This window comes from Cibotium barometz, chromosome 6 (genome assembly GCF_041138505.1).
Source record: "Cibotium barometz isolate CiBa-2024 chromosome 6, ASM4113850v1, whole genome shotgun sequence".
NCBI lineage: Eukaryota > Viridiplantae > Streptophyta > Polypodiopsida > Cyatheales > Cibotiaceae > Cibotium > Cibotium barometz.
This window is the reverse complement of record NC_141051.1, coordinates 15,239,962-15,259,830: the sequence shown is the minus strand read 5'-3', so window position 1 is coordinate 15,259,830 and position 19,869 is coordinate 15,239,962. Positions and strand designations below refer to the sequence as shown.

Here is a 19,869-nt window from a genome sequence, read left to right as displayed (position 1 = left end):
GAACGGTGAGGTTCTAGAAAAATAGGCTCCTAGGGGCTGCTCAACTGAAGCTTTGGTTGAGGCTTGCATTTTGCTTGGGTACCAGTTCTCTTGGGATGAATCTCCTTTTGTTTATGAGGATGATAGATGGGATTTGGTGTACATGTAGGCTGCTTAATGGTGCTTATATTATTGGTCCCAAAAAAAAAGAGAATTGTTTCTATTTATAAATGTAAGCCTTTAAATAGTAAAAGGAAAGCATGATTTAGATGCATTACGTGATGTGTACTATCATCTCCAATATGGAAAAAGCACAAATGTAGTGGTCTTCATGATAAAATACAGACACATGCAATTCTTGATTGAGATCAAGGTAATCATACTTTCTTTTTTTTTACCGCAATCTGTCATGCATAAGAATAAATGTTTGAAATAAGTGCATTTGGGTGGGTAAAAGGAAAGCATCATTCAGATGCATTGTGTGATGTGTACTATCATCTCCAATATGGAAAAAAGCTCAAATGTAGTGGTCCTCATGATAACATAAAGACACACATGCAATTCTTGACTGAGATCAAGGTAATCATACTTTCTTTTTTACGGCCGCAATTTGTCATGCATAAGAATAAATGCTTGCAATAAGTGCATTTGGGTGGGTAGTACTTGCTTCTTCTTTTTTTAAAAAAAACAATATACATATATATATATATATATATTTCCCAAAACAGCTTTTTAAAGACCATTTCTTGCTTGGAGCGTCTTCAAAAGTAAAATAAAATCGCAAAGAAATAAGATAGTGGAAGCAACCTTGTAAAGTTGAAAACATTGTAAGGGGCGCCAAGCTTGTTGGCATTTTAACTATTCTGCGCGCACCAGAGAGGGTGCCAGCTTCCGCTTGTTTTGTTGGGTTTTGTGCTTTGCTGCTCAGTGATGGAGTGCGAACCATATCAAGAAGCAGCTGAGTATGGCCATTGCGGCAGGAGCAGGAGGCACAGCCCATGGCTATCCGGCGCATCGAGAACCCGGCAGGTGACCTTCTCCAGCAGGCGTCGCACAGGCGTCCTCAAGAAGGCTTACGAGCTCTCGGTGCTGTGTGACGTCCAGCTGTCGGTCATAGTCCCAGGTAGGCGCCTCTTTTTTTTTTTTTTGCTTGTGGTGGGAACCCCTCGACCATAATATTTTTATGGATCCATCAATCCGGTATAGCGTCTCTCAGCTAAGTTAACTTTGAATGTAAATATATATTCTCCCAAAAAGAATCATTGCTACATTACTAGGCTTTCCTACATCACCCAAAGATTGGGTTTTATCTTTTTTGGTTCTAAGGCTTGTGCTCCTTCATGAAATTTGGGACTTGCGTAATCGCATTTTGTTCAAGGGGGTCAATGAAAATTTATGTTGGTCTGTTGTTAAAGCAAGATTGTCAATCAAGGTGGAGAGGATGGGTATTTCTAAACCTCTTCTTCATAATTGGGCAGTCATTTTGGTTAACCTCCTCAAACACATGTAATTGGTGGGGTTTTGTTCCTTTACCTCTGGGCTTTGTTTTTGGGTTTATTCTTTTGTACAGTTTCTTATTTTTTGGTAATATATAGATTTTGTTTCTAAAAAGAATCATTGCTAAATTAAAATTTTCATCTCGCTAAGGTTTTTGGCATTGCTTTTATTTTAGCACGAAATCTTTTGTAATATTCCATGTATAGCATTTTAAACACTTGTTTCATGCATTAATGTCTCTTCACCGTTGCTTGTTTTTAAGCTCACTAATCCACTCTCTCTCTCTCTCTCTCTCTCTCTCTCTCTCTCTCTCTGTTAAGCAGTCTTGTCTCCTGAGTGTGTGTCTGTGTAAACGAGGACACTCTCACTACCTTTCTGCCACCCATTGTGGGGTAGAAATGGCTAGTGGGATTGCCCTTGGGATGACATGGATCCACTTGGGTTCAAGTCTCTCCGTCGATTGGTCTCTCTAGATCAATAAGACGACATTAAGCAGTCTCGTCTCTCGGGTGTGTGTGTGTAAAAGAGGACACTCTCACTACCTTTCTGCCACCCATTGTGGGGTAGAAATGGCTAGTGGGATTGCCCTTGGGATGACATGGACCCACCTGGGTTCAAGTCTCTCCGTCGATTGGTCTCTCTAGATCAATAAGTCGACGTTAAGCAGTTTCGTCTCTCTCTCTCTCTCTCTCTCTCTCTCTCTCTCTCTCTCTCATTCTCATGAGAATAATAACATAATTAAGAATTCACATCAAAGCATAATTTCCAACTAATGGATGTAACCCCTTCAAAGGCTGCAACTACTCTAGCCTACAAGCTTTATAACATTGTACTCACATCAATCAATAATAACTTCTTTCATGTTTGTCTCTTATGTAAATCTTATTGTTATGTATACATGAGTTTAAGGAACCTGCCATGGTATGAGAGCTTTCAAAGCTCCACAGCCATGATCATGGCAAATTGACAAGCCAAGTCACTTTCAATCATCGCCCACCATCGTCCACTCGACATTTCGTGCATTTAACCCTCTTTCCACAACATGCGATGTTTATTTTTGAAGAACACTGAAAGCGCCATTATCAAGATCTCATGGACGTAGTTCCCCATTTGTCAAAGCATTGAAAAGAGATGTCCATTAATAATTGTAGTCATGGGGAGAGAAGAGAGAAAGGGGATGCACTCATAATGGAGTACCACATGCACTTAAGGGAGTACCACCATAGCCATGGAAGCTTGGAGCTCCAAGAAGTATGATTTTGATTAGTCAAATGACTAGATGCTCCTAATTACAATTTGTTCACTTATATACTTGCCCACCTTTTCACACTCATTAATGTTGGGCCTCCATACTTGCCCGACCATATCCATGCCCATGGACTCCCTTTATGTCCAATACCAAGCCCCCTTCATAAAAAAACCATCCCTACTCAAAGGTTTTGTCCTCAAAACCATGCATGGAGCAATGTATGGGATGTTGGAAATCTTTTTGACTTCCCTCATGAACATGGAAGTACATTTGTTGCAATTCCAAAAGTGTCTCACACAAGAATAGGCTAACTATTGCCTTCGCTTGTCTTCATGAAGGTGTTGAAGGTGTGAGTCAAAATCGCCTTCACCCAACCAAGTTGAGATGAAGAAAAATGTACAGTTCCTTGATTAGTAGGTTCCAGCAGCGCACATTTGAATTCGCCACTTCACACAGCCGAGATGATGGAGAAAACGCATAGTCCAACACAACCAGATGTGCACAGTCCCTCACAGCAAGATCCGCCATTAACATAATTGTAAGTCGCCATGAAAAGAGAGCCTTAATGCCTAGCTTAAGCTTTCATAAGCTTAGAAAAAGCTTAAGCAAGTATAATCTTGCTTCTAGGAGTCTATTTGTAGGGAAAAAATGACAGTCATTAGGGAAAATTTGGACTCAAAAAGGGGCCTTGTAAGAGATCCCTTGGGATGGTGATGTGGACAAAGCAAGCCAATAAATCCACATATAATATTGGAGGGTACGTGCGTCATTTTTGAGTTCTTTATTCCATTAACTGACATGTAGGGTGTTTTTTAATTCAAAACAATGCATCTTGAGTATAGTTTTTTATTCCCACTATGGTGCCTTATTTTATTGAAAAAAGACACCACTCTCTTTCTTCATTACACTTTTGAATGTAACGAAGCTAACTTTGCTAACCAAACTTGAACCGAACTTCGCCCCTGCAACCCATCATCTTGCATTGTCTCCCTCATTGTCTTCCCGACTGCACAACCACAACCACTCCAAATCCGAATTTTTTTGAGCGGGAGGTTTTCGATTTTCTCTTCTTCTCAAGGCGGCAAGTTTTGAAAAAGGATGGAAAAGTATTTGTTCTTCATGCGCCATACCTGCTTGTGCATGAATAACAATCCCATTTCTTACCTTTTTCAAGTGAGGGTTGTGCTTACAAGTACTCTGTACATTTTGGTTCATCCAGGATACCAACAAGTTTGTTTGATGGACAAGGAGGTATTATTTAGTGATGTTGTCTTTTGGTTTTAACGAAGCAATCTTCTTCACGGGAGATAAGTGTAATATCTTTGGTTTTTTTTTGGTTAAAGTGTGAGTTCATGATGCGTTTTGGTGTTGTTAAAGCACAGAACAATGCAATGGAACCTATGCAGCAAAAGAGGAAAAAGGTGGACATCCACTTCTAAGTAGAACCCGATTATGCTCCCTGCTGTAAGAGAAATTGGTCTAGGCCAGGATGCGAAGCCCGCATTACTGAGCTTCGAAATGAAGGAAAGAAAAATATGGACTTATGGTTGGATGGTAGTATTTACCCACCAGATCCAACCTCCTCTCAATCTCCATCATTCTTTGGGTTGACAAGTTTCTTCAAGTTTGTGTGTGAGGGTGAAAATGGATTGCTTGGGTATTGCAAAAGACTGTTTGGCCAATGTCATAGTATCTTTGACAGACATTTGAGTGATAGAGATGCCAGGATAAAAATGCTTGAAGGTGCGAATTTTTACTTGGCATCAATCACAACAGCTTTGCAAGCTTCAAACGAGGACAAAGCAAAAGTTTGTGCTGGGTTACAAAAAGAGTTTGATCATTTGCAGCAGACTATTTGTAAGATGCAGGACACTATTAAGGAGAAGAATGAAATTTTGGCAGTCTGAGAAATCAACAATTTCACATTGGAGAGTGAGAATGCACACCTTCGAAAACAACTTGAAAAGTTCAACAGAAAATTGCAATATTTGAAAGACACGCCATTGGGTGCTCGATTACGCAAGAGACAGATCAAACCATTGGAAGAACTCAATGTTGGAGGTGGCCAATGGAAGCGTCGTGTAAAAGCTTGCAGGTATTGGGATCTATAATTTCTATGAGCTTAAATTTCTTTGAGCACTCACTTTTCATTTTCATCTTTAGTTCCTTTTTTGGAGATGGGGGATTGGGTGTGGGGGTGGTATAGTTAGATGAATGGTGGACTGAAATAGCTATCGTTGTTGCTTCAGGATGGTCACAGATGTTGTGGGTCCAAAAGAGCAAGGCTCTGATATATTTGGCAAAGTTCTGACAAAAGACATCGTGGAGTCAGCAATACAGCATCCTAAGTTTGCAAGACTTCGATCAGACATAGCAAAGCAATCCTTGCAGGAGGTGAGTGAAGCATTCACGCCTGCAGATGCACAAGGTATATGTGACATGGCTGGTATAAGCACAAAGTCTTACAGGATGTTGTTTAATAAAGTTAAAGAGGGTTTCAATTGTAAGCTTGGAAAAAAAACAGTAATTCCCATTCCAAAACCATTTCACATGAACAAAGCTCGAAATATTCTCAACTTGGGAATGGTTGAGCTTGTTGGAGAGCCTTGTCACGTGTCTAGCACATTGACAGTGACTAAAAAGAGCGGGGAACAGAAAATTATAGAGCTTAATGAGTTCAACAATTTCATCATGGATGTTCGGAAATTACAAATGGCTATGGTGAAATTTTATGACATCAGTGTACATGAGTGCAATGGAAGGCTGAAATTTGTTTTGAAACTTGATGAGAGTGAGGTGATCAAAGGACAGAAGCTGGAAAGGGTTAGCATTACTTTAATGAATAGAGCTTTGGATGCAAGTATCAGTAATGCTGACGAGAAGCACTTTAGTGTACAATCCGAAAATGAGATTTGGTGGCTGGCTGCATTTGAGGTGACGTGCTATCCATTTTTAAAAAAAGAATATTATGTTGCTATCCTCTTGTTATGATGTTGTAGACAATCTAACAGTTGTTGTTAACAGGTTCCAACAGAGACCCATGAAATTCTAAAGTGGTACTTCAACCAGACTGAGCTTCCTTCCACTATCCAGCAGCAGTCGAATGGCGAAAAGCTTTATGTAGAAGGATATGGTGAATATGAGGTTGAATGGCACCTGGCTGCAGATCTTAAAACCTTGAAATGCATGTTTGGTATTTTCCAAGGAGCAATGGCCAAGTATCCTTGCCTGTATTGTATGACCGAACGAGGTGTCTCCAAAGGAGGAAAAGAGAGAGAATGGAAATGTCTAAATGCAACCAGTAATAGGCGTGAACCCCCAAATCGTGATGCTCCAGGAGTGGATCCTAATTGGGATCCAATTCTTCCTATCTCTTTGATTAGAGTTCATATTTGTGTTTTGTATGCGCTGGTTAGAATAATTGAGAAACTAGTCTACATGTACATTGAATTTTCATGGAATATGAAACCAGCAGTAGAGAGTGAAAGAACTATTAAAAAAATAGAGCAAGTGCTTTCAGATGCAGGTTTACATTGTGGTCAAGTGAAGATTGAGAAGGACTTGAGAAGATCAGGGAAGACTGGAAATGTTCCTAGCAAACCATGTTTTGGAGGTGCAAAAGCCAGAAAGTTCTTATCTAATCATACCCAGAGAGGTCATCTGGGTACAGATTTTGAGGTGTGGAGGAAGCTTCATGCAGCTGTACCTGATCGAGGCTCTTCAGGACAAGCAAGGGTGGCAAAGGCCAAAGTGTGGTTGGCACTTGATCGCCTAGCACCTTTGTTGCAAAAAGCAAGGTTTGAAGATGGGGATGTTGAGAAATTTGAGGCAGTTGTGACAGAGTTCTACACTAGCTATGAAAAGGCATGGGGTGCGACAAACTTGACACAATACATGGTTATTACTTGAAAACCTACAGCTTTGAGTTTTTTTTGTTGTTCAAAAAATATTGTACGATACTAAATGTCTTGTTGTTGTTGAGCATTTGTAGCAAATTTTGCATGCACATGGAACCTTTTTTGCGGAAGAGTTTGGAAGCCTTGGGATTTGGTCTACCCAAGGCATGGAAAGATCTCATTGGCAAGCACGTTGTGCCTATCAACAAAGGGCCACTCAACATGGAGGAGGAATAAAGAAAAGTAATCCCATGAAGCAACTATGTCAGTGGTGGTATAGGCGGATTCAAGTGAGGGCTCGTGTGAAGATCAAACATGCTGAATCAGCTGTGTCATGTGCAATAAGAAAGGTTCAGGCTGAACGGAGACGTTCAATATATGTCTCCTCACAGGGAAAGCAGAATCATGCTGAATGGCTAAGACAACGACAAAGACAGGGCAGAGTGTGGAAGAAAATTGATCATTGAAATATACATTGTAAAACAATGATGTAACTGTGAAAGATTTTAAAAGAACAAGAGCTTTCATCTATGTCCCATATAAATGTTTCCAATATATATACATTTCATAGTTTGTAATGGTAAACAAGAAGAGTATTGAGAAATATGACGAAACTTCTTAGCAACTGGAACAATCTAAATTTGTTAATCTGGAGCAGAGACTTCCCCCAGCCGAGCCTTTTTTGATGACGTTTCTGCATCATCTTCTTCATTCTCTATCAATGGCACAACAGGGACCTTTGGCCTTGCTGTTCTAAGAAGATGCTTCTTCCCGCAATCACTCAACAGATTAGGATCTGTGATTCCACATGCCAACCCGTAAGCAGCATATGTTAAATAATATTTACATCTTAACGAATATACTCCAGGTCCCTCTCCAAAAATTCGAACAGCTGCTTGCCGCTCCAGAAGTATTGCCTTGTTTGCATTCAGCCTTAAATGATAGCCACCTAAATACCTGGATAGAGTCTTTATCGCCATCAGAGGAAAACTTGCATTGTCCTTGGAGAAGCTAGCGTGAAATATCACAATTTGAGGGAATTTTAGGCGATGTATATATGTTCCTAGTGTCGAATCGTGGCCCAATCCCGCCATACGCTTGCCTGAAGCACGTTTGAGGAATGTGTCTTCATATATTTCCAACTGAAAAAATAAAGGAGCATTAGCCAGAAACAACATCACTAAACATTTCAGGACAAAGTTGATAAAGCCAAATCCACAACAAAAACAAACTAACCTCTTGGTTCTCATCTGCTTCAAGCAAGGCGTCTTGCCATAAATTAGTGCTCGAACTAGGAACGGTTTCCGCTGACTTATTTGGCACATCCCTAAACCCTCCCATGTTGGTGATATTTAGTCTGTCCCTTGCTTCTTGTAGCTCTTCCTCTGTGGCATCTTTTCCTTCATATCTAAGGGCATCAGCATAGATCATCTTCAGTGTTGCTGCACAGCAGATAGGAACTCGGTGTCTTTCACATGGCTATCCACTAATAAGTACTTGTCTATCCCATCATCATCTACAAAATTGTCATCGACCTCTAGATTTTGGGCTATGAAAGCTATGCAATGGTCCTCCCTTAAGTTAAATACATGTTGTATGTCTGTCAGCAATATATACTCTGAATCTCCTTCTTGGTAGGAGGGGAGTAATGGCGTTGGAATGGGGGAGGAGTCATCTGATTCAATCACAAGCTGACCTATATCACTGTTTTGTTCTCTAACTGCCTCAATATCAACCGCCGAACTGAGCTTCTTCTCTTCTTTAACATTGAACTCCTCAATCACATGAGGAGTGTCCTCCTCTTCAGCAACATCCTCAACGGTGGGACTAGCCTGACGAGGAATCGTGTCTTCACTTTCATTTGTTGCATGCGGCTCTGTACATTCTTCATCTGTTAATTGCACGTTCATGTGCAAGAAGCATAAGAAGGCATAAGAGTATTCCATCAAGCGGCATTTTCTTTTGTGAAAAGGGCATAGCAAAGCTCTCTTCTTATCACATGGCACCTTGTGCCAATCCCTGTTTAACCTCTGCTTCTTCTCCGGCGACACCTTGAGATTAAAATGAATGTGATTTTTCCCATCAATCATCATTGGTTCTTCATTTGTGAGCTCGTCAAACTCTTGCTTTGCACAGAATTCCTCGAATTCTGAATTCTTGATCCTCCAGAGAAAAATCGCAATTGAACATCAACGAAATTGCAGGGTGCAAATCATGATGTCGACATTTGTAGAGGAAGTCATATAATAGAGTTGCAGGTGTTTCTTTAATCTCTTCGTCCACATCAAACTCGACCTGAACTTGCGCCATGGCTGAATTCAAGGGTGTAGATAAGACAAGGAAAATATTAGTTCAAGCAATGAATCAAGAAACAGTCCATCTTAAACAACAAATCTCTGTGTGGTGTGAATGGATTCAACATAACGCGAGAGGAGATGCCAGAGGAATCCAGGTATTCCTCCTCGCGTTGTAGTGAATCTATTTTCCCTAACGCAAATAAAATTGCAGCTAAGTCAAGGACCTCTTCTCGCGTTATGGTGAATCGATTCACCATAATGCGAGGAGGAATATTGTGCTTCCTATGGGACCTTCGCTCGCATTATGGTGAATTGATTCACCGCAACATGACGACTTTATCATCCTTTGGCAACGCCTCTTACGTTATGGTGAATTACAAATAAAGATAGTTCTCCAGTACCCATACTGAGAGAGGAGGTGTCAAACAAATTAAAATACTCTTCTTCGCAGTCAATTCACCATAAGGCGAGGAGTCATAGGTTTTCAATTCACCTTAACGCGATGAAAAGACAAAGCAAGAAGTTCTCCACGACTGAAACCAAAACAACGAAATAACAAAAGAAGAAGGAAGTAAAAAAGAGATAAAAATACCAGGAAAACGAATTGTATACAATCGTCGCAGGAGATGGAGATGAAGGAGGTTGGAGGTTTGTCTTTGACGTTGGATACAGGAGGATGATTGATGAAGGAGGGTTGGAGGAGATAGTCAGTCGTTGATGGAGATGAAGGCCGTTGGTGGGGAGATAAATGAGAATACGAACTCCAAGAGAGGCAATAAATGAGATGAGTATCCTAGAAAATCCGTTTTTAATGCTACGCGACACGTCAGCGCCGCGTTTTCACCTGCCATTCCATGAATGCCACGTGGCAGCCCGCCGTGTACCTAGCACGTGTACAAGCTATAAAGTTTAATCAAAGCCCTTTTTAATGCTATGCGACACGTAAGCGCCGCCTAGTCGCCCTGGCAGCCCGCCAGCACGTGTGTTCGCTCTAAAGACTAATCAATGCCGTTAATCACGCCACCCTTTCGTCCTCGTATCGATTTTGCCTTGTCCGTCCTCCTGCTTGCCTCCAGGTGACTTCCGACTACCGCCACAGTACTGAACCGATTTTCCACCTCCTACACGACAGTCTCCATCCATTCGCACGCAAGAAATGTAAGTTTTTGTATACTACTTGATTGTTTTGTAAGTTTCTTGTATATTGCTTGTTTGTTTTGTTTTTTCTTCGACTGTTTGCCCTGTGCCATTGTTTTTTCTTCGACTTTTTGCCTTCTGCCGTGGTGATTCGATTCACCTTAAAGCACATGACGGGCCATTAGAATCTCAATAAGCTCCATGTCTTATGGTGAATCGAATCACCATGGCAGAAGGCAAACGTAAGAGATTCACGATAATCCTCCTCCCGTTGTAGAAAATCGATTCACTATAACGCGAGGAGGATTGTTTTGCTTTGACTTGCCCTTAGACTCGCGTTATGGTGAATCGATTCACCATAACGCAAGACCAAGGGGCAAAGGATTCACGATAATCCACCTCTTATTGGTGTCAATTAATTCACCTCCTACACGACAGTCTCCATCCATTCCCACTCATAGAATGTGATGAAAGTGTATTACTTGATTGTTTTGTGAGTTTCTTGTATAATACTTGATTGTTTTGTTTTTCCTTCGACTGTTTGCCCTCTGCCATTGTTTTCTCTTCGACTGTTTGCCCTCTGTCATGGTGATTCGATTCACCGTAAAGCAGACGACGAGTCATTAGAATCTCAATACTGCTCTATATATTATGGTGAATCGAATCACCAAAATGCAAGACGGAATGGTAAGAGATTCGGGAGAACCCTCCTCCCGTTGTAGTAGATCGATTCACTATAACGCGAGGAGGATTGTTTTGCTTTGACTGACTCTTAGTCTCGCGTTATAGTGAATCAAATCACTATAACGCAAGATCAAAGCTCAAAGGATGCACGATAATCCGCCTCTTATTGGTGTCAATGAATTCACCATAATGCGAGAAGGATTATTGTGTTTTTGTGGGTCTTCATCTTGCGTTATGGTGAATGGATTCACCATAACGCGAGGAAGTGCATATTGCTTTCTTGGCCACCCTCTCTCGTCGCTTTATGGTGAATTGTTAATCGTGTACTACTGAATAGCAAAGTTTTCTGCTTTTTCTTGCTTTTTCAGATGGCTCGTGTAAGGCATACAGCTAGACCCATTGACAATGCAGCTCCCTCATCTACTGGGAAGAAGATGGGCGTTCTGAAAGCCTCAAGATCTAGGAAATCAAGCAGTCCTTCTCGATTGTCCAAAACGCAGCCTAGACTAAGGCGTTTTGCAGAGCATTCGGCAGCCCTGCGAGAAATCAAAAAGTTTATGAAGCACCCGACAGCTGCTATTCCCAGATTGCCTTTCCAGAGGCTTGCCAGGAGAATTTGTGAGCAGAATGGAATTTTGTTTAGGTGGAAGGCATCGGCCCTGTTTTGCTTGCAGGAGGCCACAGAAGATTGGATGATCGAATTTTTTTGGGATAGTTACGTTCTTGCTGCCCATGCACACAGGGTGACAGTAATGAACAAAGATTTTTTCAGCCTAGTAGCTCTTTGTTTCAGATACGATAAGTTACTTAGACCAGTTACGTTTACTGATGAGCGAATGTTACAAATTTTGGATGTCGGTCCTGTACAAAAAGTGAGAATTGAAGAGGTGACCGAGGGAGGTCCAGATCATGACCATCAGACTCGGGCAAATTTAATGACAAGCGCTCAAAGGAAACATCAAGCTGCAATGCTTGCATTGCAAACAAAAAGGAAAAATGTTCGCGCACTTCACGCCATGAATCGGGAGACCCTGCAATTTTTGTTGTCGGAGTTCTATGTACCCTTTAATATTAGAGGGCATAGATGTTATTTCCCGATTCATGCTGAAGAAATCAACATTTTGTTTGATCCCAAAACTGAAGTCAACGACAAAGTGCTCACATGTGTTTTAAGGTATACTCTTTTCTCTGTCCTCCCACAATTTTTCATTCTTGGCTCTTAAAGTTGATGCCTCACTCTTGATATGTTTCCTTGTGAAGTTTTGTTATTTCGCTATTGCCCGAGGATGTACAGCAACGAGTGTTCCAGATTGATTCACTGGTCTCAACACTGTTGCTAGTAGAGTCAGTTCCGTACCTCGATGTGCTGAACTGGTTTCGGGAGGTCCAGCTGGACGATGCCCGAGTATTTTTTTTGGCATATCATGAAAAGTGAGTTTGTCTCTCTCTCTCTCTCTCTCTCTCTCTCTCTCTCTCTCTCTCTTGCATGATGTTTATAGGAATCACCGTAAACGGGTTATATAGTGCTTCCTTTGGATTGAAACTAATAGAAATCTATTGTGCAGTTCCCATTGGAGTCTTCTACTAGTCGACGTGCAAGAAAATGTCATTTACCTTGCAAATTCGACATCTGGTGTCCATGGAAATGTTTTGCTGTAAGTAAAAATCATTAAGATACATATTATTGTTTGAGTTAGAAGTCCGGATTGATCAGGATAATGATTGGTCTCTGTTTACAGTGGTGTCAGGAAACTAATGGCAGCTTACGAGAGCCTCAGCATGGACATAGACACCCTGGATCGATCGACCATCCGAAGGGTTAGTGTCTCCAAACAAGAAGATGGCTACAGCTGTGGGTGGAGGGTTGCACTTAATGCAATGTTGCTGCTACGAAGCATTTTTCAGCTCCCTTCAGAGGATGTAAGCATTTTCAGCTCCCATACGCATGCGTGCTCTTGTTTATCTTCTTATATATTGTCATGTTGATCTTATTTATGCCTTGATGAATTGTGATGGCAGTTTCCATCAATGTCTCGCTACGTGGACCTAGACGTCCAAACGTTTAGGGAGGAAACGATTGCGAAATTGATCGAGGTCGCTAAAGTTATGCCTCTAGACGGGCCGGTGGACTTCATCCTGCCGAATCCACGAGGGGGGATAGGCCCCCCTGAGCCTCTTACATGGGCTCCATACTTGGGAGAAGAGCCATGGCTCCATCCTGAAGCTGATACCTATGGGTTCCAGCAATAAATAGTTTTGTCCTTCTTCCAACAAATGCACGTTTGTAAATATGCAGCTATACATGTATTGGAGAGAGTTTGCTTTCTTACTTTAAGCCTTTTTTGTGTACATAGAAATTCAATTGGAGAATTCTTGCCTTCATTACATTGTTTTAAACAATAAAGCATTACAAAAGCAATGTTCTGAATAGATAAGTTTATTGCATATGGAAAATACATTGTCACCGTATACATGGTCACATCATATATCTTCTAGTGCCTCCAATTCATGTGGGGCTGCAACATCTTTACAAATGATCTGATGCTCTCTTCTTTTACTTAGCTTCCGACCATCGAGCTTGAAGCAAAATTGATCTGGAGGATTCTGAATAGCTACTTCTAATTCCTTCCTAACATATTCGAGAGTCCAATTCTCTTCCACTTCCAATGTCAAAGATGGGTGACCCTGTCGAATCATAACTATATCTATCAAGCAAGAGTGGCTGCCATCTCTTGTATCTTGGTCCATGCTTTCCCAGTTGTTGTTGATCCATCGCCACCTTCTATAAGTAAATGACATGCACAGATGTTGCCTGGCAATATAGTATCTGATTCCAAAATATCATTAGGATAATTTTTCGAGTATAATCAAATAAGCGTTGTAACTGTTTCACAAAAATACATTATAATGTTATAACACTCACCGAAATGCAATGTCGGAGGTGTTCAATCGACATTCGATCAAATCATCTCCCTTTGATGATTTCACTCTCCAACCTTTGTCAAACAAATGATCAAGCCAGGCTTCATCTACATCTTTGCACACAAAAGTTGTTCTAGTTTTTCTCAATTGTTTACAATCAGAAAATAAATGAACAAAGCATGCAATTGGAACAAACAAACTTAAGTGCACATTTCTTGCACCAATGCTAGGCTTCATAGCACATTTAATATCATTAAACATTTTGGTCCTGTATGACTCCATCACTTCTGTGTCAAGCAATGGCCATTCAGGACTATCAAGTGCGGGCAACGGAATACGTTCCAACTTTCCATGTCGACTCGATTGAGTGGGCAAGGTATAAAATGAGTCATAGAAATATGTTCTACTTCTTGCGAGATCACTTGGTGCACGACCTTCATATTGAAGTTCCCCCACCTCACCATGTACGACATTCAAGAATCCCGTCAAGCATTGTGCAGGCTCCCACTCCTGAAGATTGGATGGGTACAAATCTGTGCAAGGCAGAAAAATGTATATCAATCACCTTATTTGCAACATTGAAATACAAAACACAAGCACTTACAATGTGGTCTGTGTCTTGGGGGAAGTCCTTCCAATGGTCCCACGTTGATCTCTTTTTGCATGAATGCATGCTGGATCAACACTTCTTTGACAGTTTTCCCTCCTGGTGCCATCTTAAAGTCAAGGATCCTTCCTTTCCAATGTTTGGCCAAGTTTTCAGATGCCTTTCCCTTCACTCGGTAGTGGCCTTGTTTTCCAGGCTGCATAGTGACCCAAGAGTACTTCCTGTATACTTGGGGAATCCATTCTTCGTTCTCGTCTTTTATGTTATACAACACAACAGATGAGATACTGCTCCTTGCTCGTTTCAGTCCACTTTCGGGTGCCATGATAGATTAACAGACGTATGAGAAAGAAGAAGTAGCAGAAAGTGGATGACTGGGCTAACCGCTTTTATGGATCAAGGAGGGAAGAAGAAATGAGGGACGGTGTGTTCTTTTGGGCGCCAAAGATGTTTCGAGATTCAAAAGTGGAACCAAGTTGAGGGAATAACCAGGAGAATGTGTATCTATCTATTCCAAGCATTCAAGCTTCATTAGTTCTAGGGGTGGTGGAAAGAATTTTTTAGTGCTCCACGTCTAACACAGGAATGTGGAAAACATTCTTTTATTGTGTTAGTTTCTGACAAAAAAACGGTTTTAAATATTTTAAGGCAAGGTGATGGTTTTTTTTAATATTTCATGAAGATAAGAGTTTCTCCACGTTTTGGGTGGGTTTGTACAGAGGTCCCACCACCGGTGAATCTCGTTCGTAGATTACATGTCACTCAATCTATGTGTCTATTATTATATTATTGTTGAAACAGCCCTCTTTTGAGTCCAGAATTTTCCTAATGAATGCATAGCTAAATGGTGCTAAATTCACAATAGCAAGAAGTGCTTTACTCTACAAAATTCTCCATTGGAAAGCTTATAAAGAAGCTTGGAAATTGATGAATCTACCCAGCTTGGTGATTGCAAAGTGTAATGAAGTAGGTTTGGGTGCACATGCACATGGGGATTGGGGCCTAGGCACTTGGGCTTAGGGACATTTACATGTATACTTTCGGGGGCATTGGGCTATATGAGGCATAGGGCTCATGGACATTGTACCCTTTGATCATATTCACTTTATAGACATTCATGTCTTCTTGGAGCTCTTTCCCAAGCTTTCATGGCCTTTCTTGGTTATTGCCCTAGGATGGTGACCCACACCCATGTTGTCACTCCATGCTTTGAGTGGCCAATCCTAGTCTCTTTTGCAGGCAACAAAATATCCTCACAAAATGTTTAGCCTTATCTAAGTCATGCCTTGAAACTTCCAATTAATTATCTTTTATTGTAAAGTATTTTTAGTATATATTTTCTCAAAACAAGTAAAAACTTTTACTCATTAATGAGAATATATCTTAGATTCTCTGTCATTTTCATCAATTTGTCCATTAGAAACCACTATCGAAACAAGATGTGCATGTTTGCAGTGCCACATAGCTAGTTATACCTTTGAGTAGTCCACATCCACAAGGTCTTATATACAAATCTATATGAAACATCTCACTCTATTTCATTATAATATTGAATCTTCATGCATGATTATTAAATCTCAAATTTTAGTGATAATATATTTTTGCAGGTTAGTAACACAATTTTGACACTTGGTAAGGCTTCATTATTGTGATGGAAATTGTCTCTAAATATTCATGTCTTAAATATTATCAATCTAGTGATCTGTTTAAAGTGAAAGGTACATAAAATTTATGTAGGTTAGTGGCTGCCTTGTAATATGTATGCAATTGTTAAGGATGTGCCATAAGAATCTTAATTCATTTATTTTAAAAATTTGGATTTACCTCATTGCCGATTCCTCTTAGAGATCATATTCTAATCCATAAGTGCAACTTTTATTTTTTAAAGGTGTAACAGCTTAGCTTGTATCCTTTCCTTTATTTCTCGTTTTGAGGAAGAGGTTCACTTGTACTTCACTCATTCTCGTCAATCTACTTTTGAGTGTTGTGCTTCCATCTATCTCTCTTTGCTTGCTGCATCTATGTGTGTGTTGCTATATATATATATGTATGTATGTATGTATATATATGCATACATACATACATACATACATATATACATTTCTATATATATGTATGTATGTATGTATGTATGTATACATACATACATACATACATATATATAGAAATGTATATATGTATGTATGTATGCATGGATGTATGCATGTATGTATGTATGTATGTATGTATACATATATATAAAAATGTATATATGTATGTATGTATGTATGCATATATATGTGTGTGTGTGTGTGTATGTATATCTATGTATGTGTACTTGTATATCTATGTATGTGTACTTTATGTATACACACACACACTAACACACACACACACATATATATATGTATATAAGTATATATATATATATCATTGGAACCATATCAAGGCACAAATATGTGATGGTGAGACCTTATGATAATGAGATTGTGTATGTAAGGTGCATGGATATATTATAGAGAGATTAGTGTTTGTGCTTGGTTATAAATTCTTCTATACCCTCTTGCAACTTTCCTCCCTCCTCCCTTTGAATGTCTAATCCATAATTGAAGTTTTTCTTTTTCAAGGTTTAATAACTAAGCCTTTATCCTTGCCTTGCTTTCTCGTTTAAGAGCTCGAGGTTCACTTGTACTTCACTCATTCTTATCAATCTACTTTTGAGTGTTATACTTCCATATATCTCTCCTTGCTTGTTACATCTATGTGCGTGCTAATACATTAATATATATATATATATATGTATATTTGTATATATATTTGTATGTATGTATGTATGCATATGTATGTATGTATATATGTATCTGTATGTATGTATGTATGTGTGTGTATGTATATGTGTGTGTGTGTGTGTGTATGTATATGTATATGTATATATATGTTTGTAAGTATATATATATACATATGTGTAGCATTGGAACCATATCAAGACACAAATATGTGATGGTGAGACCTTGTACAAATGAGATTGTGTATGTAAAGTGCATGGCTAGATTATAGAGGGAATATCTATTTTTATAAGTTGGGATACATGACATCATTTTATATCTCATTTTAGGGAGTTTGGAAAAATCCCATTCCTATGGGAATTTTCTTTACTTTTTGGTATATCTTGAGCATACCAATTTTAAATTTATCTGAGAATGTGGATTTAGAACCTACTCTTCAAGAGCTTTTCAATGATATGTCACATGGGGGAGTTTTGGCAAAATCTTAAAAGGGTTCACTTGCCCCCCATTTTTTAATCTTGCAAAATGAGAATTGGGATTTTCCCAAACTCCCTAACATGGTAATCGTGTAGTCACTAATAGATCTATATTCCCTTTTTTGGTTCCCATATTGATAGATAGTTCATTATAGATTCTTAGTTATTTCAAATCACGCATCTAAACTTTAGATCCTCTTGATTTGATAAAAATAGAAGGGCCATGTCAAGTAATATTAGTTCTATTAAGTCTCTTAAATTGAGCTCCATCTATTGTATTATCTTATTCTCTATCAACAAGGCCAAAGAAGAAGGAAGAGTAAGCATAACTTTACTTGATTATTGTCCCTCGATAAGGATTACATAATTTCTACCTTACTTGATTATTTTCCCTAAAAAAGGAAGAATGTTGGTTAGCTTATGGATTCATGAAATTTAATACTTCACATTCTTAATCTTTAATGGATCACATACTCAAATGTGTGTCATTGCATAAGTATTATAAGGACGAGAGAGAGAGAGAGATCTGTTAAAGGCCAAATGAGACTTGATATATAACTAGAGGACCATTATGTCTTTAGCTAAATCCATGATCTAGAAATAAAATATTACATGAAAAAACATCCTATAAATCAACTAGCCAATATGCCATGTAAATATCAAGTACAATCACCTTTGTTAAAAATCTATTGGCCTAATTTTGGGTATTGTCTCGAGTATTTGTTTGGGTCGAAAGTTATCGATGAGGACACTACTTTCATGACAGACTACCCACTTGCCCTCTTTTCAAGCTACTGTAGCCTTTGCTAATTTTGTATTCTTTTTCTTAAGTTTTGTGTGTGTGTGTGTGTGTGTGTGTGAGAGAGAGAGAGAGAGAGAGAGAGGTGGAAGGAGAGAAGTGTTTTGTAATGCATCTTGACAATTATGATGTTCTTTAGTATGTAGTTGTCTTTCTTTTGTTATTATGTGGTCATTGTGAACCATATATACATAATAGTTTTTAAGATTTGATAGGATTTGTTTTTGTACTTTATTTCTTCTTTTATATCTGGTCATTGAACAATATATGTATATAATTATAGATTTTATAAGGATCTTTTTACGCAAATAAATTCTTACGATACAATATATATAGATTGACGAAGTCATTAACAAGAATAATGAAGTTGAGATGCTATGTTAGTTTATGTCTAGGCTTTAGAAAGAGACAATGCAAGTCAACGTTTCTATTTTATTAATGAATACCAATCTCCTCATTATGTTTATATGAAAATACTTGCACATGAAAGTATTGGAAAGCCAAAGCTCTTTTGTTACAGAAGGAGTTTGAATACTTACAAAATTAACAAAGGTAAGAAAACATCTTGAGATTTAGTTATAATATCAAAAGTTTATGTTATTTACTAGACCTTGGAAAATACAAGGCTATGTATATTTGTAAGAATTTCTTCTCAATACGTCTTCTTTCATTTTTACAGATTTCTCATGGGGTGAAAACTGTAATGAAGTAGATTTGGTATGCACATGGGGATGGGGAGGGGCCTAAGCACTTGGGCTTAGGGTCATTTACATGTGTAATTTTGGGGGGCTTGGATTATATTAGGCATAGGGCTCATGGGCATTATACCTTTACTTTATAGACATCTATGTCTTCTTGGTGCTTATGCCCAAGCTTCCATGGTGACCTTCACCCATGTATTGGACTCCATGTAAACGATGTCCCATGTCTTGGACTCCATGTAAACGATGTCCCGTGTTCCCGACTCCATGTTAATGAGTCAACCTCTTTCCTCCTTTCTTTCATTGGTATCAGAGCTCATTCATGTCTTTGATCCATTTTCTTAATTTTTTTTATTTTCTTGATCAAGAAGATGGCTATGGTGATCTTAAATGGTGACAAGTCCCATTTCTATGATTAATTCTTGAAGCTTTTGGTCTATGGGCTTATTGGGGACCAAATTTTGGGGGCGTTGCACCAAAATTTCAAAATTTTAGACCAAATTTGGAGAAAAAATCGCTAATTTTGATTAGTGTTACTAATTGAAATGTTTTTTCTTCCCTTCCCCTTTTGGTGTTTGATTTCTGTGAGCTATGGAGTCCAAATCTTGAGCTTTAAGATTGCCATTTCTTAGGGCTATGATTGGGGATGCCATTAGCTTCATATTGATCATAGTAATTCTTAGATTCTTGGTAATTTGATTCCCGTGAGGGGATCTATATTGTGGTTATCCATTCAACCCAAGAGGATTGGCTAGTTGCATCACCTACGTGTGGACCTCTATGTGCTTCGTACGAGCATGAAAGACTGGGTTCCTGGCCAACTGTATACTGCTAATGTTGTCACAGAAAATGACAACTTG

General features: G+C 39.2%; 1 protein-coding gene across 1 annotated transcript; it reads left to right on the top strand.

Annotated features, from left to right (window-relative positions):
• Nucleotides 1-730: 730 nt before the first annotated feature.
• Nucleotides 731-19,099, top strand: LOC147637444 (agamous-like MADS-box protein AGL13). Its single transcript, XM_086798884.1, has 2 exons — nt 731-1,102; nt 18,988-19,099. Exons 1-2 carry the CDS (start codon nt 910-912, stop codon nt 19,053-19,055), a joined length of 261 nt encoding a protein of 86 aa, XP_086655010.1. The 5' UTR covers nt 731-909; the 3' UTR covers nt 19,056-19,099.
• Nucleotides 19,100-19,869: the final 770 nt, after the last annotated feature.

What these genes read in the sequence shown, in the direction of transcription:
- LOC147637444 (XM_086798884.1), top strand. Translation starts at nt 910, where the DNA reads ATGGAGTGCGAACCATATCAAGAAGCAGCTGAGTATGGCCATTGCGGC. An exon ending in GCTGTCGGTCATAGTCCCAG is followed by an intron (nt 1,103 to 18,987) that starts GTAGGCGCCTCT and finishes TCATTTTTACAG; the next exon opens with ATTTCTCATGGGGTGAAAAC.